Raw genomic sequence first — 20,575 nt, 5'->3', positions numbered from 1 at the left:
TGATGTCATGAAAAAAAAAACAATAATAATAATGATGAAGAAGATGATAATTTTTTTAAAAGCTAGGAGAATTCATTAGAGTAAAGAAGACAGAAAAGAAATGAAAAATATGATCTTTATTAGATCCTGGATCATAAAAAAAAACAACTCTATCTATAAAGAACTTTATTCACACATATGAGGAAATTTGAATATTGATTGCATAGTAGATAATAACACTTTATCAATGTTAAATTTCCTGAGTGTGATAATTACATTGTGATTATGTAGGAGAAATGTACTTCTGAGGAGATCTTTCCTAAGGTAATTAGGGTTAATGTTCATTGATATTCCCAACAATCTCTCAGATTGGTTCTGAAACAACAGGCAAGCAAGCAAGCAAAGGCTCTCTCAAGTCAGAAAGAGAAAGAGAGAGAAGGTGGGAAAATGTTAACAACTGGCGAACATGGGTGCAGAGTATATATGGGTGTTCACTGTGCCATTCTTACAGTTTTTAAATATGTTACCAACATAAAAAAGATGAAATTAAAAAAATTATAAAATAAAAATGAAATGTAAAAGACAAGACTGAAACAAGCTAAGTAGCAGGAGCATCTAAGGAACACATTCAAACAATCAGCAGCTGTGGGAGCTGGAACTTAATCTGGTGTTTAGGTGGCTGTTGTTTTTAACTCCATTAATGGCTACAATCTTTTTCTACATTTATTCTTTTAAAGGCTACGTACAAAAAAGAAAACACACAGATTACGTCCTTCTTCTATTCTTGTAAAAAGTCTTTACAAGCACCAATAAGAAGATGAGGCAAAGAGGAAGAGGCCCCTATGGATGGTTTCTTAGCTTCACTACCTGGTAGGGGATGATTCTCGGCCAGGCAGAATGAAACGGGATGATGAAAAGCCAATGAATAATATCACTTAAAACCCAACTGGAAGGTAAATAAAATCCTAAAATGAATAAGCTCAACTGAATTTACGGAAATATGTCCGATAACTGGCGAGTCTGTGAATTTAATAGATGATTATCATTTGTACTGGTTTGCTGACAGGTTTTGTGGGCGAAGGCTAATCATTTGTTTACACTTAGCCATGAACACAGAAGTGTTAAGAGAAGTCTAACATATCTGATCCATGTTTTAATTGCCTATCAGATACATCCACATGGATGTTTCACAGCCACCTGAAACTCAAAACCCCAAAGTCCATTAATTATCATTCCTTCTTTCCCACCCTTCCCTCTACTCAACATCCTCTTTTCTTCTGTTAATAGCACCATCATCCACCTTGATGTCTTGGGATAAAACTCCAGAATGAATTCTGGTCCTTCTTCTTTACCTCACACATACATTAATAATTAGTGATTCTGTATCCTAATAGCCCTCGAATAAACTCTCCATCTTATTGCTTTACTTTAGTTCAGGTCTTCATATTGTTCACAAAGACTTCTACAATAACCTCCTTCTTATTTTCCCTGCCTCTCCCCTCTGATTCGTCTTAATTACTTTACTATCTTGTCACTTGAATTCCTTCTCTACCAAGGACTCAAAGGATGCTTCTTAAATGAACAGATGTATTAATAAACAGTAGGCATACATTTTTAAAATGTGGCTCAGTGGACTTAACACATTAAAAAACTCCTAGACCAGGCCAACGCCAACAAAACCACAGATTGCTGGTGACATCAAATATTCAAAACTTTATCCTTATTGCCTATTCGACCCATTATTTTGTCCACCTAATGTCTACTACTCCAGGATTGCATAGAGGTGCCCACAAGAACTTTCTCCCCTGTGGATATTTAGGAGTAACCCCTCCATAGGTCAATTCAAGCCAGATGAGAAGTGGAGAGAATGGAAGGAGTGGCATACTGTCATACCACAAGGCAGTACAAATGTCAAGATTTAAAAATTTTCTTTCAGAAACTCTTTACGAGGGTGGTAGCAACACAAAGTATTCAGTGAGCAGCCCCTTTCTGGCAGTGCATTTAAAATCCTGTGCCCTTTTATGCTGTGCTGTTAAAATAACACTACTGAACTATAGTTCTGAAGGCACCATCTTACATCTGGAAAGCATTTCAACCTATAGGGACATTACCTTAAAACTGAGTCCCTGAAACAAACTAAGGAAAGATGAGAAAATTCTGATCTGTTTGGTCAGTATCAGACACTTCAGTTGATTATTACCAGTATCTTCATTTTTTTCCCCCATGGAAAATTAAACAGATAATGAGGTATTTGATTCACGTGCTCTGTGTATGTACTTTTAAAATGTCACCTTTGTGTAATTCAACCCACCAATGGATTATTAATAAAATGCAACTGTCAAAGCTCTTCTCGGTGGAGAGAGGTTTAGCGGCGCCACCTATTAGAAGAGAGAGACAGATGGCCTTACCTCTCAGCTCCGGCGTCCACAGCTGCGAGTGGAGGTAACTGGGAGGAGGGGTTGTGGGGGCTCCCCTGTACAGTATGTCCCGGAGAAGGGTGACTGACAGGATGTGGGGGTGGCACGGCCCCAGCAGCTGTTCCACTTCGGCTTGAGTGATTGCTGGAGAAAATGGAAGCTGAAATCAAGGGAGAACAAGCATCAGGCTGCACCCCAAATGAAGTGCATGTTTTTTAAATACTGAAGGCTGACAGCAAGCATATTTTAGGGGCTTGTTTGTTTTCCTCTCGGTGGTTTTAAGGGAACAGTTCTCCCCTTACTGGATATACACAGCTTCTGTTTTCATGGTGGAACAGGTTCCTGGCTAACGCGCCTTTACTGCTGCTTGAGCAGTTCATGTCCGCTCGCTCCAGGCTGACGTTCATGGTTTCTCGTAAGAGCTGCCCTGCCCGGCAAGGGCCCTGTCTGGACACTGTGTAATTAGTCCATCTTGTAATGGTTGTACCTGGGCGAAGGTCTCTGTATTTGCACTTTTCAGTCACAGGGGATGAGAATCAGGTAACACAGTATTCGGTCTGCTGACCCGGAAGGACACAACATAGGCTTCCCCCCTTTTCTTGGCGCCGCAGTGAGGCGCTGTGGGTCACTCCCAGCATCCCTGTCACTGCTAAATCAATGTAATTGAGAACAGAGCTTCCCCTGATCCTAGTACCACTGCAGGACCCTACATTCTTTTAACTTGAGAGTCTCTCCGACCCTGGGCATTTCCCAATGGTGTGATGAATAAATGTACCCAGTCTTTATCAAAAATGAGTCCTCTCCCAAAACCACAAAGTATGGAAAAGGGGCCTCTGGGATCTTCTCCCGCTGTTGTCTGTTATGACACAGAGAGTCAGTTACAGCCTCATTCTCGAGGGCAGTCTACCCTTTGAGAACTGTAAATGACCTCAAACTTAAATATGTACCTATTTAGATCAGCTAATTGGTACGGTATCACAGAAGAAACTGGGGCCTGTCACTTTCAGAGTCTATCACTATCAGAGGGGCTCTCTCCATGTTCGGACCTACTCAGCAGATATCTCATTATGCTGCAATAATAGCAGCATCATTATGCTGACTCTTTAACTGCCTTCTCTATACAAAGCTCTGCAGAGCTTTATACCCATCTCTGCTCTTTTTGAACTTACTCTACTGATATCAAAGAATAAATGGATTTCAAAAAATTTGAAAAATCAGGTTCAGGATTCAGAAAAAGAAGCCACATAATCAAAGAGATTTGAAGGTTTAGAAGTTCAGGAGCTGTATTTTTAGACCAGTACACTTTTCTCCTACCTCTCCAGGATAGAATTAATACCCCAGATGACCCAGCCCCCCAAAGCGTAATCCAATGGAATAAAAGTTCAAGTACTTAAAGGAACATGTGAAGAAGCAGAATTATCATCTTCCCGCTCAAAAAGCTACTGACAGGAGTGTGATCTGATTTGAAGGTTTTATTTTTGGTAAGTCAGCATTGTGTCAGGCTGACTTCTGCCCTCAGACGCCTGCATCCTCCACTGTCTTCCAGGTCTTGAAGAGGTGGTGAGACTAGAAAATGTTTACCGGCTCTAAAGGGCAATGCAGAGCTTCTGCACGTCAGCCTCCAGAAGAGCCGCACATTTGCAAACTCGCTAGTCACCTTATGAATCACTACCTCATTTATGCTCAGCTCGCTCAGGCAACCACATTCTGCTTGTATTCCAAATAATAATTTTACCCACGGGAGAAGGCTGTTTGGATTGACTGTGGCAATAGTTTCAATACGGGGTTTGTCAGCATGAAGCTTGGTGTTTTATATACTATTCCAAAAACTAATGGAATAATAAGAGGTCACAGAGACACTGCAAAAACACAGCTAATTTTTTTGTGCCTTAATGTGGAAACGTGAATTCTCTTATTTATTTTGTTGTACCTGCTGAATGCATCCATCACGTATTATCCCCTGGAGGTGTTTTTGTGTGTGTGTGTGTTTATCACAGGCAAGTGCTGCCTTGCTGTTTACAACCCATGAGTAACAGAGAAATCTGGTATGCACACTCCATGCTCTGCTCTGTGTTTCGATAGAAAATGTGCTACTCCCCAAAGGTCTACATTAGTGATATTAACTTTGTTTTTGCATTAGCTGCAATGAAAGAGGCTGTGAAATTTGGTATTGTGTGTAGCCTGCCACACACTGAAAGTCAGGCCTGATTAAGGTCCTCTCCTTCAGCCCACTTAATAACCAGGCCCAGTCATCCATCAATCATGCATCCATCCACCCATTCTCCAACCATTACTTTTTTTAATTCAATATTTATTTGGTATCTACTACATGCTAGCCACTCTACTATATGTGGGTTCCTATCCTTGAGGAGGTTGCAGTTGAATAAGGGGTACAGATCTCTATAAATCATTATACCAAAATACTGAGACTTACTAGGATACAGCATCAAATAGTGTCCAAGTCTATAACATACTATCTCATTTGTGGCCTCCAAATGTGCCCTAATCTCTGGCCAAATCAGACAACTGACCACACCTCAAATATGTCATAGCAATGTATGCTACTGTGCTTTTTGCCTGTCATATCCTCTACCTTTCTGTACTTATTTCAGTATTTTTGCTGTGTGCATACAGTTACTTGTGTTCTTCTCATTTATCTCTCAGCAGCCAATTATTCCACAAGTATTTATGGGGTACCTACCATGTGACAAACACTGAGCCAGGTTTTGGGATAGACTAGGGAACCAGATACTCTTGGTGCCTACTGTCTCCAATGCATCATTCATGTTTATTTAGTAAATGAAAATGAACACAATCTAAATGCCATTGGAGACCATCCTGGGTTCCATGAACAGGACAAGGACAGAAAGGAACATTCATCCACCAACTCCTGTCCCCCATTGGTAAAGGGTATTACTTCTCTCACACTTCCAAGTAGGTACATGTACCACAGTGGTTAAAAGTTCTCACAGATGCCCAACATCTGGGCATCAGGGAAGCCTGAGGACAGAAAACTAGTGCATTTGAGGGGAGGTGCTGCCAAGTTATGCTTGGTTGCCATAGCAATGGCCATAGGTAGGGACAGGTAGTGAAGGGGATGTGAGATGGAACATAAGAGGTGTATGGTTTAGGTTTGAAGGCTCAGAAACTTGCCCTCCAGCTGTGCTGAGGTCACGTGTTGACTGATCAACAGTTAAAACATACATCTACAGCTCTTCCATTCACTGCTATAGCCAGTGACTGGCACTGAAACAGGCAGAGACCCTTTGACTGGGGACCCCATAAGAATAAGGAAGGGAGGCTTTAGGGTTCAATTTGAAGCATATTAAAGAAAGTGTATGGGTTTCCCTGGTGGCTCAGCTGGTAAAGAAAGTGTATGGAGCAGTTTCTTAGGTAGGGTATAAGAAATTACCTGTCAGCAAAAGGAAACCTGTGATTTGCCTTTATATTCTAACAGATAGAATGAGAAGTATAAAACAAATTCTATTCTGCTTAGATAATTTTGTAGAAGCTTATAATTCAGTGTTGACACAGAGTGCTTTGCAAGCAGAGTCCAAGGCAACGTTTGGGGATACTGCCTGAGACAAAAATAATGACCAGAGACTTGGAGGAATTAACTATAGAATTGTGGCTCAGATCAGTTCAGTTCAGTTCAGTTCAGTCACTCAGTCGTGTCCAACTCTCTGCGACCACATGAACTGCAGCATGCCAGGCCTCCCTGTCCATCACCAACTCCTGGAGTCCACCCAAACCCATGTCCATTGAGTCGGTGATGCCACCCAACCATCTCATCCACAACCACGTTGTCCCCTTCTCCTCCTGCCCTCAATCTTTCCCAGCATCAGGGTCTTTTCAAATGAGTCAGCTCTTTGCATCAGGTGGCCAAAGTACTAGAGTTGCAGCTTCAACATCATTCCTTCCAATGAACACCAAGGGCTGATCTCCTTTAGGATGGAATGGTTGGATCTCCTTGCAGTCCAGGGGACTCTCAAGAGTCTTCTCCAACACCACAGTTCAAAAGCATCAATTCTGTGGCACTCAGCTTTCTTTATAGTCCAACTCTCACATCCATACATGACCACTGGAAAAACCAGAGCCTTGACTAGACAGACCTTTGTTGACAAGGTAATGTCTCTCTCTGCTTTTTAATATGCTGTCTAGGTTGCTCATAACTTTCCTTCCAAGGAGTAAATGTCTTTTAATTTCTTGGCTGCAGTCACTAGCTGCAATGATTTTGAAGCCCAAAAAGATAAAGTCAGCCACTGTTTTCCACTGTTTCCCCATCTATTTGCCATGAAATGATGGGACCGGATGCCATGATGTTAGTTTTCTGAATGTTGAGTTTTAAGCCAACTTTTTCACTCTCTTCTTTCACTTTCATCAAGAGGCTCTTTAGTTTTTCTTCACTTTCTGCCAGAGGGGTGGTATCATCTGCATATCTGAGGTTATTGATATTTCTCCCGGCAATCTTGATTCCAGCTTGTGCTTCCTCCAGCCCAGTGTTTCTCATGATGTACTCTGCATATAAGTTAAATAAGCAGGGTGACCATATACAGCCTTGACGTACTCCTTTTCCTATTTGGAACCAGTCTGTTGTTCCATGTCCAATTCTAACTCTTGCTTCCTGAGCTGTATATAGGTTCTTCAAGAGGCAGGTCAGGTGGTCTGGTATTCCCATCTCTTTCAGAATTTTCCACAGTTTATTGTGATCCACACAGTAAAAGAATTTGGCATAGTCAATAAAGCAGAAATAGGTGTTTTTCTAGAACTCTCTTGCTTTTTCGATGATCCAACGGATGTTGGCAATTTGATCTCTGATTCCTCTGCCTTTTCTAAAACCAGCTTGAACATCTGGAAGTTCACGGTTCACGTACTGCTGAAGCCTGGTTTGGAGAATTTTGAGCATTATTTTACTAGCATGTGAGATGAGTACAATTGTATGGTAGTTTGAGCATTCTTTGGCATTGCCTTTCTTTGGGATTGGAATGAAAACTGACCTTTTCCAGTCCTGTGGCCACTGCTGAGTTTTCCAAATTTGCTGGCATACTGAATGCAGCACTTTTACAGCTTCATCTTTCAGGATTTGAAATAGCTCAACTGGAATTCCATCAATTCCACTAGCTTTGTTCATAGTGATGCTTCCAAAGGCCCACTTGACTTCACATTCCAGGATGTCTGGCTCTAGGTGAGTGTGAGTGATTCACACCATCATGATTATCTGGGTTGTGAAGATCTTTTTTGTATAGTTCTTCTGTGTATTCTTGCCACCTCTTCTTAATATTTTCTGCTTCTCTTAGGTCCATACCATTTCTGTCCTTTATTGAGCTTGTCTTTGCATGAAATGTTCCCTTGGTATCTCTACTTTTCTTGAAGAGATCTCTAGTCTTTCCCATTCTATTATTTTCCTCTATTTCTTTGCATTGATCACTAAGGAAGGCTCTTATCTCTCCTTGCTATTCTTTGGAACTCTGCATTCAAATGGGTATATCTTTCCTTTTTTCTTTTGCTTTTTGCTTCCATTCTTTTCACAGCTATTTTTAAGGCCTCCTCAGACAGCCATTTTGCTTTTTTGCATTTCTTTTTCTTGGGGATGGTCTTGATTCCTGTCTCTTGTACAATGTCACGAACCTCCATCCATAGTTCATCAGGCACTCTGTCTATCTGATCTAGTCCCTTAAATCTATTTCTCACTTCTACTCTATAGTCATAATGGGTTTGATCTAGGTCATACCTGAATGGTTTAGTGGTTTTCCTCACTTTCTTCAATTTAAGTCTGAATTTGGCAATATGGAGTTCATGATCTAAGCCACAGTTAGCTCCCGGTCTTGTTTTTGCTGACTGTATAGAGCTTCTCCATCTTTGGCTGCAAAGAATATAATCAGTCTGATTTCGGTGTTGACCATCTGGTGATGTCCATGTGTAGATTCTTCTCTTGTGTTGTTGGAAGAGGGTATTTTCTATGACCAGTGCATACTCTTGGCATACTCTCAGTTCTGCCAAGAGTATGCACTCTATTAGCCTTTGCCCTGCTTCATTCTGTACTCCAAGGCCCAATTTGCCTGTTACTCCAGGTGTTTCTTGACTTCCTACTTTTGCATTCCAGTCCCTTATAATGAAAAGGACATCTTTTTTGGGTGTTAGTTCTAGAAGGTCTTGTAGGTCTTCATAGAACCATTCAACTTCAGCTCCTCAATGTTACTGGTCAGGGCATAGACTTGGATTACTGTGATATTGAATGGTTTGCCTTGGAAATGAACAGAGACCATTCTGTCATTTTTGAGATTGCATCCAAGTACTGCATTTTGGACTCTTGTTGACTATGATGGCTACTCAATCATAGCAGTTCATGGTTCAGATCATGAACTCCTTATTGCAAAATTCAGAAAGTAGGGAAAACCAGTAGACCATTCATGTATGACCTAAATCAAATCCCTTAGGATTATACAGTGGAAGTGACAAATGGATTCAAGGGATTAGATCTGATGGAGTTCCTAAAGAACTATGGATGCAGGTTTGTAACATTATATAGGAGGCAGTGATCAAAACCACCCTCGAGAAGAAATGCAAAAAGGCAAAATGGTTCTCTGAGGTGGCCTTACAAATACCCAAGGAAAGAAGAAAAGTGAAAGGCAAAGGAGAAAAGGAAAGATAAACCCATTTGAATGCAGAGTTCTAAAGAATAGCAAGGAGAGATAAAGTAGCCTTCCTAAGTGAACAATGAAAAGAAATAGAGGAAAACAATAGAATGTGAAAGACTAGAGATTTAAGAAAATTAGAGCTACCAAGGGAATATTTCATGCAAAGACAGGCACAATAAAGGACAGAAACAGTATGGACCTAACAGAAGCAGAAGATACTAAGAAGAGGTGGCAAGAATATACAAAAGAACTCAAGGAATACAAAAAAGATCTTAACGGCCCAAATAACCATGATAGTATGATCACTCACCTAGAGTCAGACATCCTGGAGTGCAAAGTCAAGTGGGCCTTAGGAAGCATCACTACAAACAAAGCTAGTGGAGGTGATGGAATTCCATTTGAGCTATTTCAAGTCCTAAAAGACAACACTGTGAAAGTGCTGCATTCAATATGCCAGCAAAATTGGAAAACTCAGCAGTGGCCACAGGACTGGAAAAGATCAGTTCTCATTCCAATCTCAAAGAAAGACAATGCCAAAGAGTGTCTAAACTACTACTGCACAATTGCACTCATCTTACACGCTAGCAAAGTAATGTTCAAAATTCTCCAAGCCAGGCTTCAATAGTACATGAACCTAAAACTTCCAGATGTTCAAGCTGGATTTAGAAAAGGCAGAGGAACCAGAGATCAAATTGCCAACATCTGTTGGATCATAGAAAAAGCAAGAGAATTCCAGAAAAACATTTACTTCTGCTTCATTGGCTACGCTAAAGCCTTAGACTGTGTGGATCACTACAAACTGTGGAAAATTCGTAAGGAGATGGGAATACCAGAACACCTTACCTGCCTCTTGAGAAACCTTTCTGCAGGTCAAGAAGAAATAGTTAGAACCAGACATGGAACAACAGACTGGTTCCAAATTGGGAAAGGATTACGTCAAGGCTGTATATTGTCATCTTGCTTATCTAACTTATATGCAGAGTACATCATGCAAAATGCCAGGCTGGATGAAGCACAACTGGAATCAAGATTTCCAGGAGAAATATCAATAACCTCAGATATGCAGATGACACCACCCTTATGGCAGAAAGCGAAGAGGAACTAGTGTGCTTATTGATGAAAGTGAAAGAGGAGAGTGAAAAAGCTGGCTTAAAACTCAACATTCAGAAAACTAAGATCATAGCATCCAGTCCCATCATTTCATGGCAAACAGATGGGGAAACAATGGAAACAGTGACAGATGTCCTTTTCTTGGGCTCCAAAATCACTGCAGATGGTGACTGCAGCCATGAAATTAAAAGATGCTTGCTCCTTGGAAGAAAAGCTATGACAAACTTAGGCAGCATATTAAAAAGCAAAGACATTACTTTGCCAACAATCGTCCATCTAGTCAAAGCTAGGGTTTTTCCAGTAGTCGTGTATGGATGTGAGAGGTGGACCATAAAGAAGGCTGGGTGCCAAAGAATTGATGTTTTTGAACTGTGGTGTTGGACTGCAAGGAGATCAAACCTCAGTCCTAAAGGAAATCAGTCCTGAATATTCACTGGAAGGACTTATGCTGAAGCTGGAACTCCAATGATTTGGCCACCTGATGCAATGAACTGACTCATTTGAAAAGACCCTGATGCTGGGAAAGATGGCATGCAGGAGGAGAAGGGGACGACAGGATGAGATGGTTGGATGGCATCACTGACTTGATGGACATGAATTTGAGCAAGCTCTGGGAGTTGGTGATGGACAGGGAAGCCTGGCAAGCTGCAGTCTATGGGGTAGAAAAGAGTAGGATGTAACTGAGCGACTGAACTGAACTATAGAGCATGGCTTTGCAATGTTCATCTAAATCCCAACTCACATACCTTAATATAAAATGGACACAACTTTGGGATCAGGTAGTGATGGCTTCAGTAGGATTGCTCTTGAACTCTTTCAAAGATCCACATTTCTCAGATACTTCCACTATAGCATAGGAAATGCATCCTACAGAGACTTCTAGGAATTTCCAGCTATCAAAGTCATTCACCCAGGATTCTATCTCACTGTGGTGTAAGAATTTTATTTTATTCATTCAAACACAACTTTCTAGCCCCTACTATGGACTTCCCTGATAACTCAGTTGGTAAAGAATCTGCCTGCAATACAGGAGACCCCGGTTCGATTCCTGGGTCGGGAAGATTCCCTGAAGAAGGGAATGGCTACCCACTCCAGTGCTCTTGAGCTTCTCTTGTGGCTCTGCTGGTAAATAATCTGCCTGCAATGCGGGAGACCTGGGTCGTGGGTTGGGAAGATCCCCTGGAGAAGGGAAAGGCTACCCACTCCAGTATTCTGGCCTGGAGAATTCCATGGACAGTCCATGGGGTTGCAGAGAGTCGGACATGACTGAGCAACTTTCACTTCACTATGGACCAGGCAAGTGCTGATCTCTTAATGTCTCAAATACCTGAGAACTTCACATAGACCAGCCCACTACAACAAATACAGACAAATGCTTGAGCTTTGCCAAGTGATTTTTTTTTAACCTAGGGAAGATAATCTCTATGTTAGAGTGCAAGGGTAAGGTCATTTGCAAAAGGAAAAATTTCCTTCCATAGACACTCAGAATGATTTTCCAAACTCTACTAATGGGGCATACAATGAGGCCTATCAATCAAAGCCTAAGGAAGAGAACTGAACCCTCCAGCATCCAGGGCAATATTAACAAAACTGTTGTGATCAAATAAACCAGCACACACAGGCTACCTACAGGGGCATCACCTCAGGGGTCAGTGTTGATTTCAGGGCTGGAAGAGGGCTTTTAGGTGAGCCCCTAGACCGTGCTGATGACTGGCAGCTGGAACAACTGATTAGGCATGGCAGAGCAACATATTGGAAATTCTTATTGCTTTTGTGATTAAGAGATGGTGGACTCCCCAAGGAAATAAAAGCTTGGTCTTGAGATGAATCTGTGAGCCCTTCTTCCAGCAAAGGACCAGCAGCTGGCCTCCCTGCTGCTTTAGGCTTTCTTTCTCTCTGGGGCTTAGCTCACCAAAGTCCCTCATCCCGTTTCCTTATAGAGGTAGGTGGAGGTGACTCAGTTGGGCTTTTTAATTTTGACAAAGCAGCATGTGTTGATCTATGTGGTCCCCAGATGTCATCTCACCAGCTACTAGGACCATGGCATTCTAGGCTTGAGTCTTTAACAGGCTCAGTTTAGTTTGGGTTAATGGGCAGCTCTCTCTCTATACCCAAATGAAAACAATTAATCTTTATGTCTAATGGGCATGGACAGGACACCCCTGGGAATTCTTCAGTTGTCATGTATTCACTGTGTGACTGGAGGGAGGCATTGAAATGAAATGAAATGAAATCCACTTGTCTCGGGACCATCGGCAGAGCCAGGGAAACTTCCATAGGCATTGTTTGGTGGCTAGGTTTTCATCATTTTAGAAGGCAGGGAAGAAGATCTCCCTTGTCAGGCTTAGGTGTTAAAAATAGTCAATTGGAGGGCATATTCCTGTTCAAAACTGTATGAGCAACTAGAATCCTGCTTTTCAAGCTTTAATTTGCAAACCAATGACCAGGGGAAAATATTGATTTGGATTCACTAGGTCTTGGAGGCAATGAGTGCTGAGATTCTGAATTTCTATTAAGTTCCCAAAGTCCCAGGCAATGCTGAGGCTGCTGGTAAGCAGACTGCACTTTGAGCAGTTGGTGTGGGACCATAGCTCTGCTGTATTTCATCTTCTTGTCTGCCTCACACCCCGGTTTCAATAGTTAACATCTATTCGGTACTTGCAAACTTTTCTCCAGTTTCTCCTGATTAGATTACCTGGCACAGGTCATGTGGCTCATAAGTAGTGGACCTGGAATTCAAACCTAGGAAACTTGATTTCAGAACACATGCCTGTAACCATCATACTATATTGCCTCTCAAATGCAGGATGAATGCAAAAAAAAAAATCCCTAAAGAAAGGCATAAGAGTGTTGATACTGTATCAGAATTCCTGCACACTCCATTTGTAAAGGCTGTGTGAAATCCCTAGGCACTCTTTCCCCACCACACACAATGCACATGCATAGTTTTAACCACCAAAATGCTGATTATGGGTCAAAAAGTATATTCCCATTTTTGTTTCTACCTACCCTAAAAGCACTTAAAGAGACCTCAACGTAGCTGAGAGAAAATTTCTAGCTCTGAAAATTAACTCAGGCAAGAAATTAACTGAATTATTTGGTTTGGAAAACAAACAGCTGGTAGGAGATGTGCTTTTTTCTGAAATAAAGATTTCCGATGCTTGTCAGGAGCATGTCAATCCACTGATGGGGAATGAAATAAGGCAGGGAGGGGTTGTTCATGAACTATCAGATGTATGCACCTGTTACCACAAGCAAGCGTGATGTTTTCTGTTGTGGGCTGTAAGGCCACTGTCTCCGTCAATGATACATGAAGAAGAGATTTCCCGGGCAGATCTGTTGCCACTGGGAAGTTAAAGTCTGCTTTTGGAGTCATTTGTGATTACTTGAAAAGCCATGGTGCTGCACTTCATAGAGGGCCTACTTTCAGAGGAAAGGGGGAACCTATCCACAAACTGTGAATTCTCTTATAATCAGTGTCAAAGGAATGCTGGGACACTGAGCAATGACATTTAATGCTTGATGACTGGTACATGGGAAGAGCTATGGACTTACCTCTCATCTCCAGGGCATTATTTCCAGGGTCTGGGTACAGGGGATAAGCTGCTTTCACAGAGATATTAAAAAGAATTAGAGGCCCCATTCAAATGGTAAGCTCAGTCTTGTCTCTCTCTTTCCTCTCCAAGGTTCCCTGCAGGAGAAATTTGAACCTGGGAAGGATTTGGGAAACAGCTGAACTGCAGTGAAAATTTTAGCTCCTTCAGGCTCACCAGAAATTGGGCACTTGGGAGAGAGAGTGTCAGGGTGGTTATGAAAGGAATAAAGAGTATGCACTGTGGGTCAGGTGGGCCTGGGTTTCAATCTGAGTTTTACCAATTACTAGCAAGGTGTCTCAGAGAAGGCAATGGCACCCCACTCCAGTACTTTTGCCTAGAAAATCCCATGGACGGAGGAGCCTGGTAGGCTGCAGTCCATGGGGTCGCTAGAGTCGGACACAATTGAGCGACTTCACTTTCACTTTTCACTTTCATGCATTGGAGAAGGAAATGGCAACCCACTCCAGTGTTCTTGCCTGGAGAATCCCAGGGATGGGGAAGCCTGGTGGGCTCCTGTCTACAGGGTCGAACAGAGTCGGACATGACTGATGCGACTTAGCAGCAGCAGCAGCAAGGTGTCTTGGGCAAGTCACTTAACCTAAGCTCTGTTTCTTCATCTTGAGTAAGGATAATACCTCGCAGGATGGTGAGGAGAATTATATAATATATAGAAAACACTTAGCACAGTGTGTAGACCATGGTTAAGTGCTCAACAAGTCATTGATTCTATTCCTTGGCTATTTATATTGTTGTAATTAATCTTATAATTAATAGGATGGGGAAGACAAAGGCATGCTGCTGCTGCTGCTAAGTCGCTTCAGTCGTGTCTGACTCTGTGCAACCCCATAGACGGCAGCCCACCAGGCTCCCCCGTCCCTGGGATTCTCCAGGCAAGAACACTGGAGTGGGTTGCCATTTCCTTCTCCAATGCATGAAAGTGAAAAGTCAAAGTGAAGTCGTTTAGTCGTGTCCAACTCTCAGCGACCCCATGGACTGGAGCCTCCCAGGCTCCTCCGTCCGTGGGATTTTCCAGGCAAGAGTACTGGAGTGGGGTGCCATTGCCTTCTCCAAGACAAAGGTATATGTTGCTCTAAAATGGTAAATCTCCAATGAAGAATGGCCTCTTACCTAAAGATGCATACAAATACAAACTGTGAACCAGAGTCATTTTAAAGTGCAGGAGAGTATATACATCATACTCTCTAATAATAAGTATTTTTGTTCCATTTTTCTTTTTTTTTTAAATTTTTAAATTTTATTTTATTTTTAAACTTTACACAATTGTATTAGTTTTGCCAAATCCATTTTTCTAATGCAAGTTACTACAAAGGTTCAGGGCCTGTGAAAGAATCCTCATAGGGTTAAAACGCTGCACTTTATTTTTCATGAGTAACACACACCTTTGAGTTACAACCCATAATGTGTTTCAGTTTAAAAGATAACAAGTTATTTTCATGCATGACTGCACTTCCTTAAGGAGTGAAAATGGGCTGTTACTAAAATGTCAACACAATTGTCCCCCTTGAAGCTTAGTTTATCTTGAAGTATTTTTACATTTTCAGCACTTCTTTGTGTTTGTTTTCCAAGAGCATTAAGATCCAGCCATGGTTAATTTTCAGAATTAAAAAAAAACAAAAAAAAAAAAACCAAAAAACTTACCCTCAGTCATTCTGAATAAAATGAGGAAAACAGGCGGGGGTGGGTGACTGGAGTTTTGGTCCTCAATAATGAAAATCTGGGGCCCAATATCTTCTGTAGTTCTTTGCATTTCTCCATGAAAAAAATTAGTTGCACTGTTGTTCAGTGGAAAATGCTTTCATGACCTAAATCCACAGGCCACAGTTTTCTAGCAAGGCACAGGCCCTGGCAGGGTCACTTGGAAGGCTGCATTTGCTGACTGAGGTTAACTAGAAAATGGGAGAGGGGCGGCAGCTAATCCCTGCCTGCTTGCCTATGAGTAGAAGGGGCTAGTTCTTCTTTTTCTTTCCTCCTAATGTCTGGGCACAGCACCACCCACCACTGCCCCCCCTCCACCCCGCTTCTTCTCTCTCTCCATCAGGAAGGGCATCATTCCATATTCCATCTGTATTAGGAAAAAGAAGCTTCTTAAGGGTTTGCCCAGTCAGCTCTCTAATCTTTCCCTTCTCCTTGAGGCATAAATAATTTTAATATTGCCAATCTCTAAAAATCTATTCTTTCTGCCTGTCTTTTTTCCCCTCCCGCTTTGCAGTGTAGAGTATCATCATCCAGCAGCCCTGATAAGCGGATAATGAAACAATCCCTTTTCAACCAGATCGGGTGGCTGTCAGACTAAAATGACACCACCCGTACATCCTTGACATGCTACCCCAAGCTAATTGATGGCAAACAGTGGTAACTGTCACTGGTGCACTAAGACAAAGAAAGCACACTCATGTCACCTGATGGGAAAGCTACCTGGCAACCGATAAACAAATGTGTTAGGGAGCTGTTCTATTAAGGTAAGAGAGGGTACATCTCTGAAGAACATGCCTATTAACTTTGAGCTGAAGAGCACTGCTGTTCACTGGGGAACAGAAATAAATAAGGTAAAATGAGAATTTATTGATGTCTGGACAGTTACATGAATATTCAGGTTCTCTTACAAATAGATGTTCCCACATGAGCTCCAAACATCTATGAAGGCTGCCCAATTACATTTCCACATCATGCAGCTGGATTTATAGCCAGGAAAGACGTTATTTGTTTGGAAGAGGATACATGCTTACATGCCTTTCTGGAATACACAGGATACAACTAGAAGATAACAGCTGATGTCATCCATGTAAATGCCAAAGGTTACCATCAAGCCTTCTGAAATACCAGGTGTAATTAACTTCATGTTAGGGAAAGCATCTGAAACAACTGCATTTCAGAACAAAGACTGTTAGTTACAAGTCGAACAGCAGCATCTGGCAGCTCTCTCAAATGCTCTGGGACCAACATTTCATGCAGCCCTCTTCGGTCTTTCGAGACAATTTATGACATAGCTAAAACCTCAAATCTCATACCTTAGCCTTCTTTCCTTCACCTCCCAACCTACATACTTATTCACTTGCAGAGAGTTAGTTACACAGAAAGTCAGTAAAATAACTTGAACAAGCAAACAACTCAGACTAATCCGTGAAAAATCCAGTACTGCCTCTGTGTATTGTTATCCCATTCTGAACATAGTCAGCTAGCAGAAAGAAGAAAGATGGAGCAGGAATGGATGACCATTCCTGGACATTCTTACAGGAATGTTCCTCATCTCTTTTTCTTTTTGGAAATAAAGTCTGACTTGTCACAAAAGCTGAAGTTTTAGTTAAAAAAAAAAAATACTGGGTTCTCCAACTCTTCATTATTCATTCCTTAGCTATCTCCTACCTGTACATGCTGACCATAAAGGATGTTTCTCCCTTTCAGATACTGCCAAGACAACTCCACTCACTCGAGTTTCCTCTGAAAACATTTCACAGAGAATGCTTTCTGGAAACAGATTTTTAGCACAGATAGCCAATCTAATTTTTAATGCAATATTCTAGCCAACTCAAGAGCTGATTCACCAACTCTGAACTCTCCCAGGAAACCTCTCCTTTTTACAATAGCCCTTTGGGGGAACTGTGCTGTAGTGGGGGAACCAAAGCCTGTAACTGTCTCTAAGCCTGGGAAAATCTGCATAGATGAGGAATTGATTTTGTTATGACTCCAGAAAATCCCCTTCTCTCTTTTTCCACACTCTGTCCATGAAGTGGACACTGTTCCCATTTTTCCTTCAGATTTCTCTACTTTACTTGCAAGAAAAGGCTCTGATAAGTCATTTATATGTTATCCTAAATTTATGCCCACATACAATCTCTCTCAAGGAATTTAAAGGCTTTTATCTACTTGTGGAATGGAGGGTTCAATCTTCAATTATATTAATTTCAAGCATCTCTGTTGCTGCTAGAAGGTGTATTTTTGAGGAAGAAAGTATCTTTCCTTTTGGAAGGTGACTGTATGGGTTTCTAAAGTTTAGTATTTACACTTTTTGCCTTTCTTCTGGACATTAACTTATATATCAATAAGAGATCCAGATTTTAGGAAACTTAATCCCGAGTATTCAAGGGGCTGAGGCTTTATCTTTTTAGGAAAAACAGACTTGGGTAGAATTAAACTGTGACTTCTCCATCACATGGCTCTGTCATTTCTGGACTCATGAGAACAAGAACCAAATCTTGCCCATCTTCTGGCAGTTTCTTCCTAAGGGGGAGCCACATTAGAGAGGGCTTACCAACATATTGGGCCACCTTCCCAACACAGCCCAAGCTGAATCTGCAGGTATTTGCTTGCAACATGAAGACTTAACTGGTAATAACTTCATTTGAAAACCACTGTATCTGGTATTCCACAGAATGCCCAAGGGAGGACTCGGGGTGCTAGGCAAAGGGCAGTACAAGTAGTCTGGATCCCTTCAACTGAAACAGCTCTGCTGTGACCTGTTTTAAGCACTGGGCTGTATAAAAATCTCTTCAAACTTATTATCTAGAAAACTACTAAAATATTTGCTAAATATAAAATATTGAAGGGCTCAATAAATCTACATGTACTGGAAGGCGTTTAAAACAAAATATGATGAAATACATGGAAGTCACAGGCTTCCTTGATCTCTCTAAGTGACTGATGAATGTCCCAGAAGTAAATATAAAGCAGGAGTTGGCAAATCTTTTCCATAAAGGATCATAGAGTAAACATTTTAGGCTTTGCGGGCAAGAGGCAATGTCCTCAATTCTTTGAGCAACTGTTCTCACCTAAAGGCTAAAAGTCTTTTCTATATTTTACATGTAAAATCTTAAAACCCTCCTGAGCTCTTAGACCATGCAAAAACAGAAGGCAGGCAGGCCAGAGTTGGCCCAGTGTAATAATACATTAGCCGTCGCATTTTAACTACCAAGAACCCTCATGAAAAGTCTAGGGGACTGTTTTTGAAGTATGGAAATGAAATTTGAGATAAGCTAATAGTCAAAAATAGTTTTCTAGACACCCTGCAGTGTATTTTGAGAAAAATGACACATTTGGGAGAGTCTATTTACAAAATGATATCAAAAGGGACCAAGGTTATACCTCAGCAAGGCCAACACGATGATTGTATACAATTGGCTGGTCAAAGCCATCAATCCTATTTCTTGTTTCCTCCACCTACTTCACCCTCACAGATTCAATGCTGATTAAGTTCATTTATCAACCAGGCACATTTATCAACACTCTGTATGACCAGCCTAAGTATACTTCTAAACTTCATGGCAACTGAAAAAAATGTCTAATGTATAGATCTGAAGCGGGGTCTTAGAATACGGAATTTTATGAGTCCTCAACTTGACTTGAATTCTCCTTGGAAGAAATACTTTATCTTAGGACAACAATTTCTAAACTCCAAGTAGTAGCACCCACTACTAAGAGGAATGGATAGAAGAGCTCCTAGTCCCTGTCACAGACGTAGGCTTGGTTTGTGAGTAATTCCCTAAGCTTTTAAGCAAAGGGAAAGGAAAAGAAGAAAGCACCAATTGACTATCTGTCTACCAGCTGCAGGCAGTGTACTGAATTCTTATATGTGAACTCACTTAATTCTCACAACAGTCCTATGAAATCAGTAACCTTATCACCATTTTACAAAGAGGAAATGTAGCATTTACAAAGCAAACATTCAGTGAGCAGAGAAGTAGAATGGGGGCTCAGGAGCCCCACATTCTTTCTGTCAATAGCATACTGTCTATAAACAACAAAACAAACAAATAAAAAAACATGCTATTTTTGAATACACAAATACTGGTACTCATCAAAACACAATTTTGACTTTGTGATTCTGGGGGCATTGCCACCTAAGTGAATCTGTGGGTTTCTGATTCCAGTTTGTTTTTTCTCTACGGAACTATAGTAGATTTTCCTAACTAAAAACACTATATGAACTACTGGGCAAACTATTGAAATATAAAATATAAAGGATTATATTTTGTTTTTCTTTTATTCTACTGAATGATGCTTATTAAATTTCCAATTTGTTCAGGCTTCCATATTTTCCCCATTTCTTAAATAATGTGAGTGGTGGGTAATTTTTGGCACCTGTTTTCTATCTGCTTTACAGAGATATATTTTTCTAGTATTTGGATAAAAGTAACAATAATAACTACAGATGCTGAACATTGACTGTGTATTAGGCATGTTTTAAGCATTCTGTATGCCATTTAATGTACGTCAGATCAGTAACTGATCTCAGTAAAAGGGAAATTATTTTGAGTTAGAGGAAGAAGTAACATTTCTACTTATAAATGTCCTATTTGAGCATAGATTGGCTACACAGTGATCAGGGGGCTTGTACAAATGTGACCAATAATGTAACTTAAGAAAAGAGACACTAAATACTGTCCATTCTTCCTTTTGTGTAGATAGAACTCCCAATTGCCTTAGTACTTCAGAAATATGGAACCTAGATCATTGTTTGACCAGTTGCAAAATCTTCTGGCGCAGCTGGATGCAATGAATTTTCCTGAAGTGAGTCCATTTCTCAGAAAACTTGATAAGCATCCCTGTGAATGTGTACGAGGAACAACCTTTATGTGCAATAATGAGAGTTTATTCCCTTTTCAATAGTGAATATAAGTGACCCCTGAGCATTGCAGGTATTGTATAACTTACAGTCGCCTCTGCAGTTTATCCACATTCGAGGATTCAACCAACCACAGGCTGTGTAGTATGGAAGTATTTACTATTCAAACATACCCATGTGGGAATGGAGCCACACACTTCAAACCTGTATTGTTCAAGGGTCAACTGGGTACTTTACTTTTTGTAGTCTCTCCTA

At 41.0% G+C, this 20,575-nt stretch overlaps 1 protein-coding gene across 4 annotated transcripts in view; it reads right to left on the bottom strand.

The window, feature by feature from the left end:
* Window positions 1-20,575, bottom strand: part of GLIS3 (GLIS family zinc finger 3) — a 505,466-nt gene that overhangs the window by 50,788 nt on the left and 434,103 nt on the right. For all 4 annotated transcript variants that reach the window (XM_027549365.1, XM_027549366.1, XM_027549363.1 and 1 more), the window contains one exon: window positions 2,388-2,556. In XM_027549365.1, coding sequence (XP_027405166.1) covers window positions 2,388-2,556 — 169 coding nt within the window. The remainder of the gene's footprint in view (window positions 1-2,387; window positions 2,557-20,575) is intronic.

This window comes from Bos indicus x Bos taurus, chromosome 8 (assembly GCF_003369695.1).
Source record: "Bos indicus x Bos taurus breed Angus x Brahman F1 hybrid chromosome 8, Bos_hybrid_MaternalHap_v2.0, whole genome shotgun sequence".
Classification (NCBI taxonomy): Eukaryota; Metazoa; Chordata; class Mammalia; order Artiodactyla; family Bovidae; genus Bos; species Bos indicus x Bos taurus.
The sequence above is the reverse complement of the archived record's forward strand: the minus strand, read 5'-3'. Positions and strand labels throughout refer to the sequence as shown.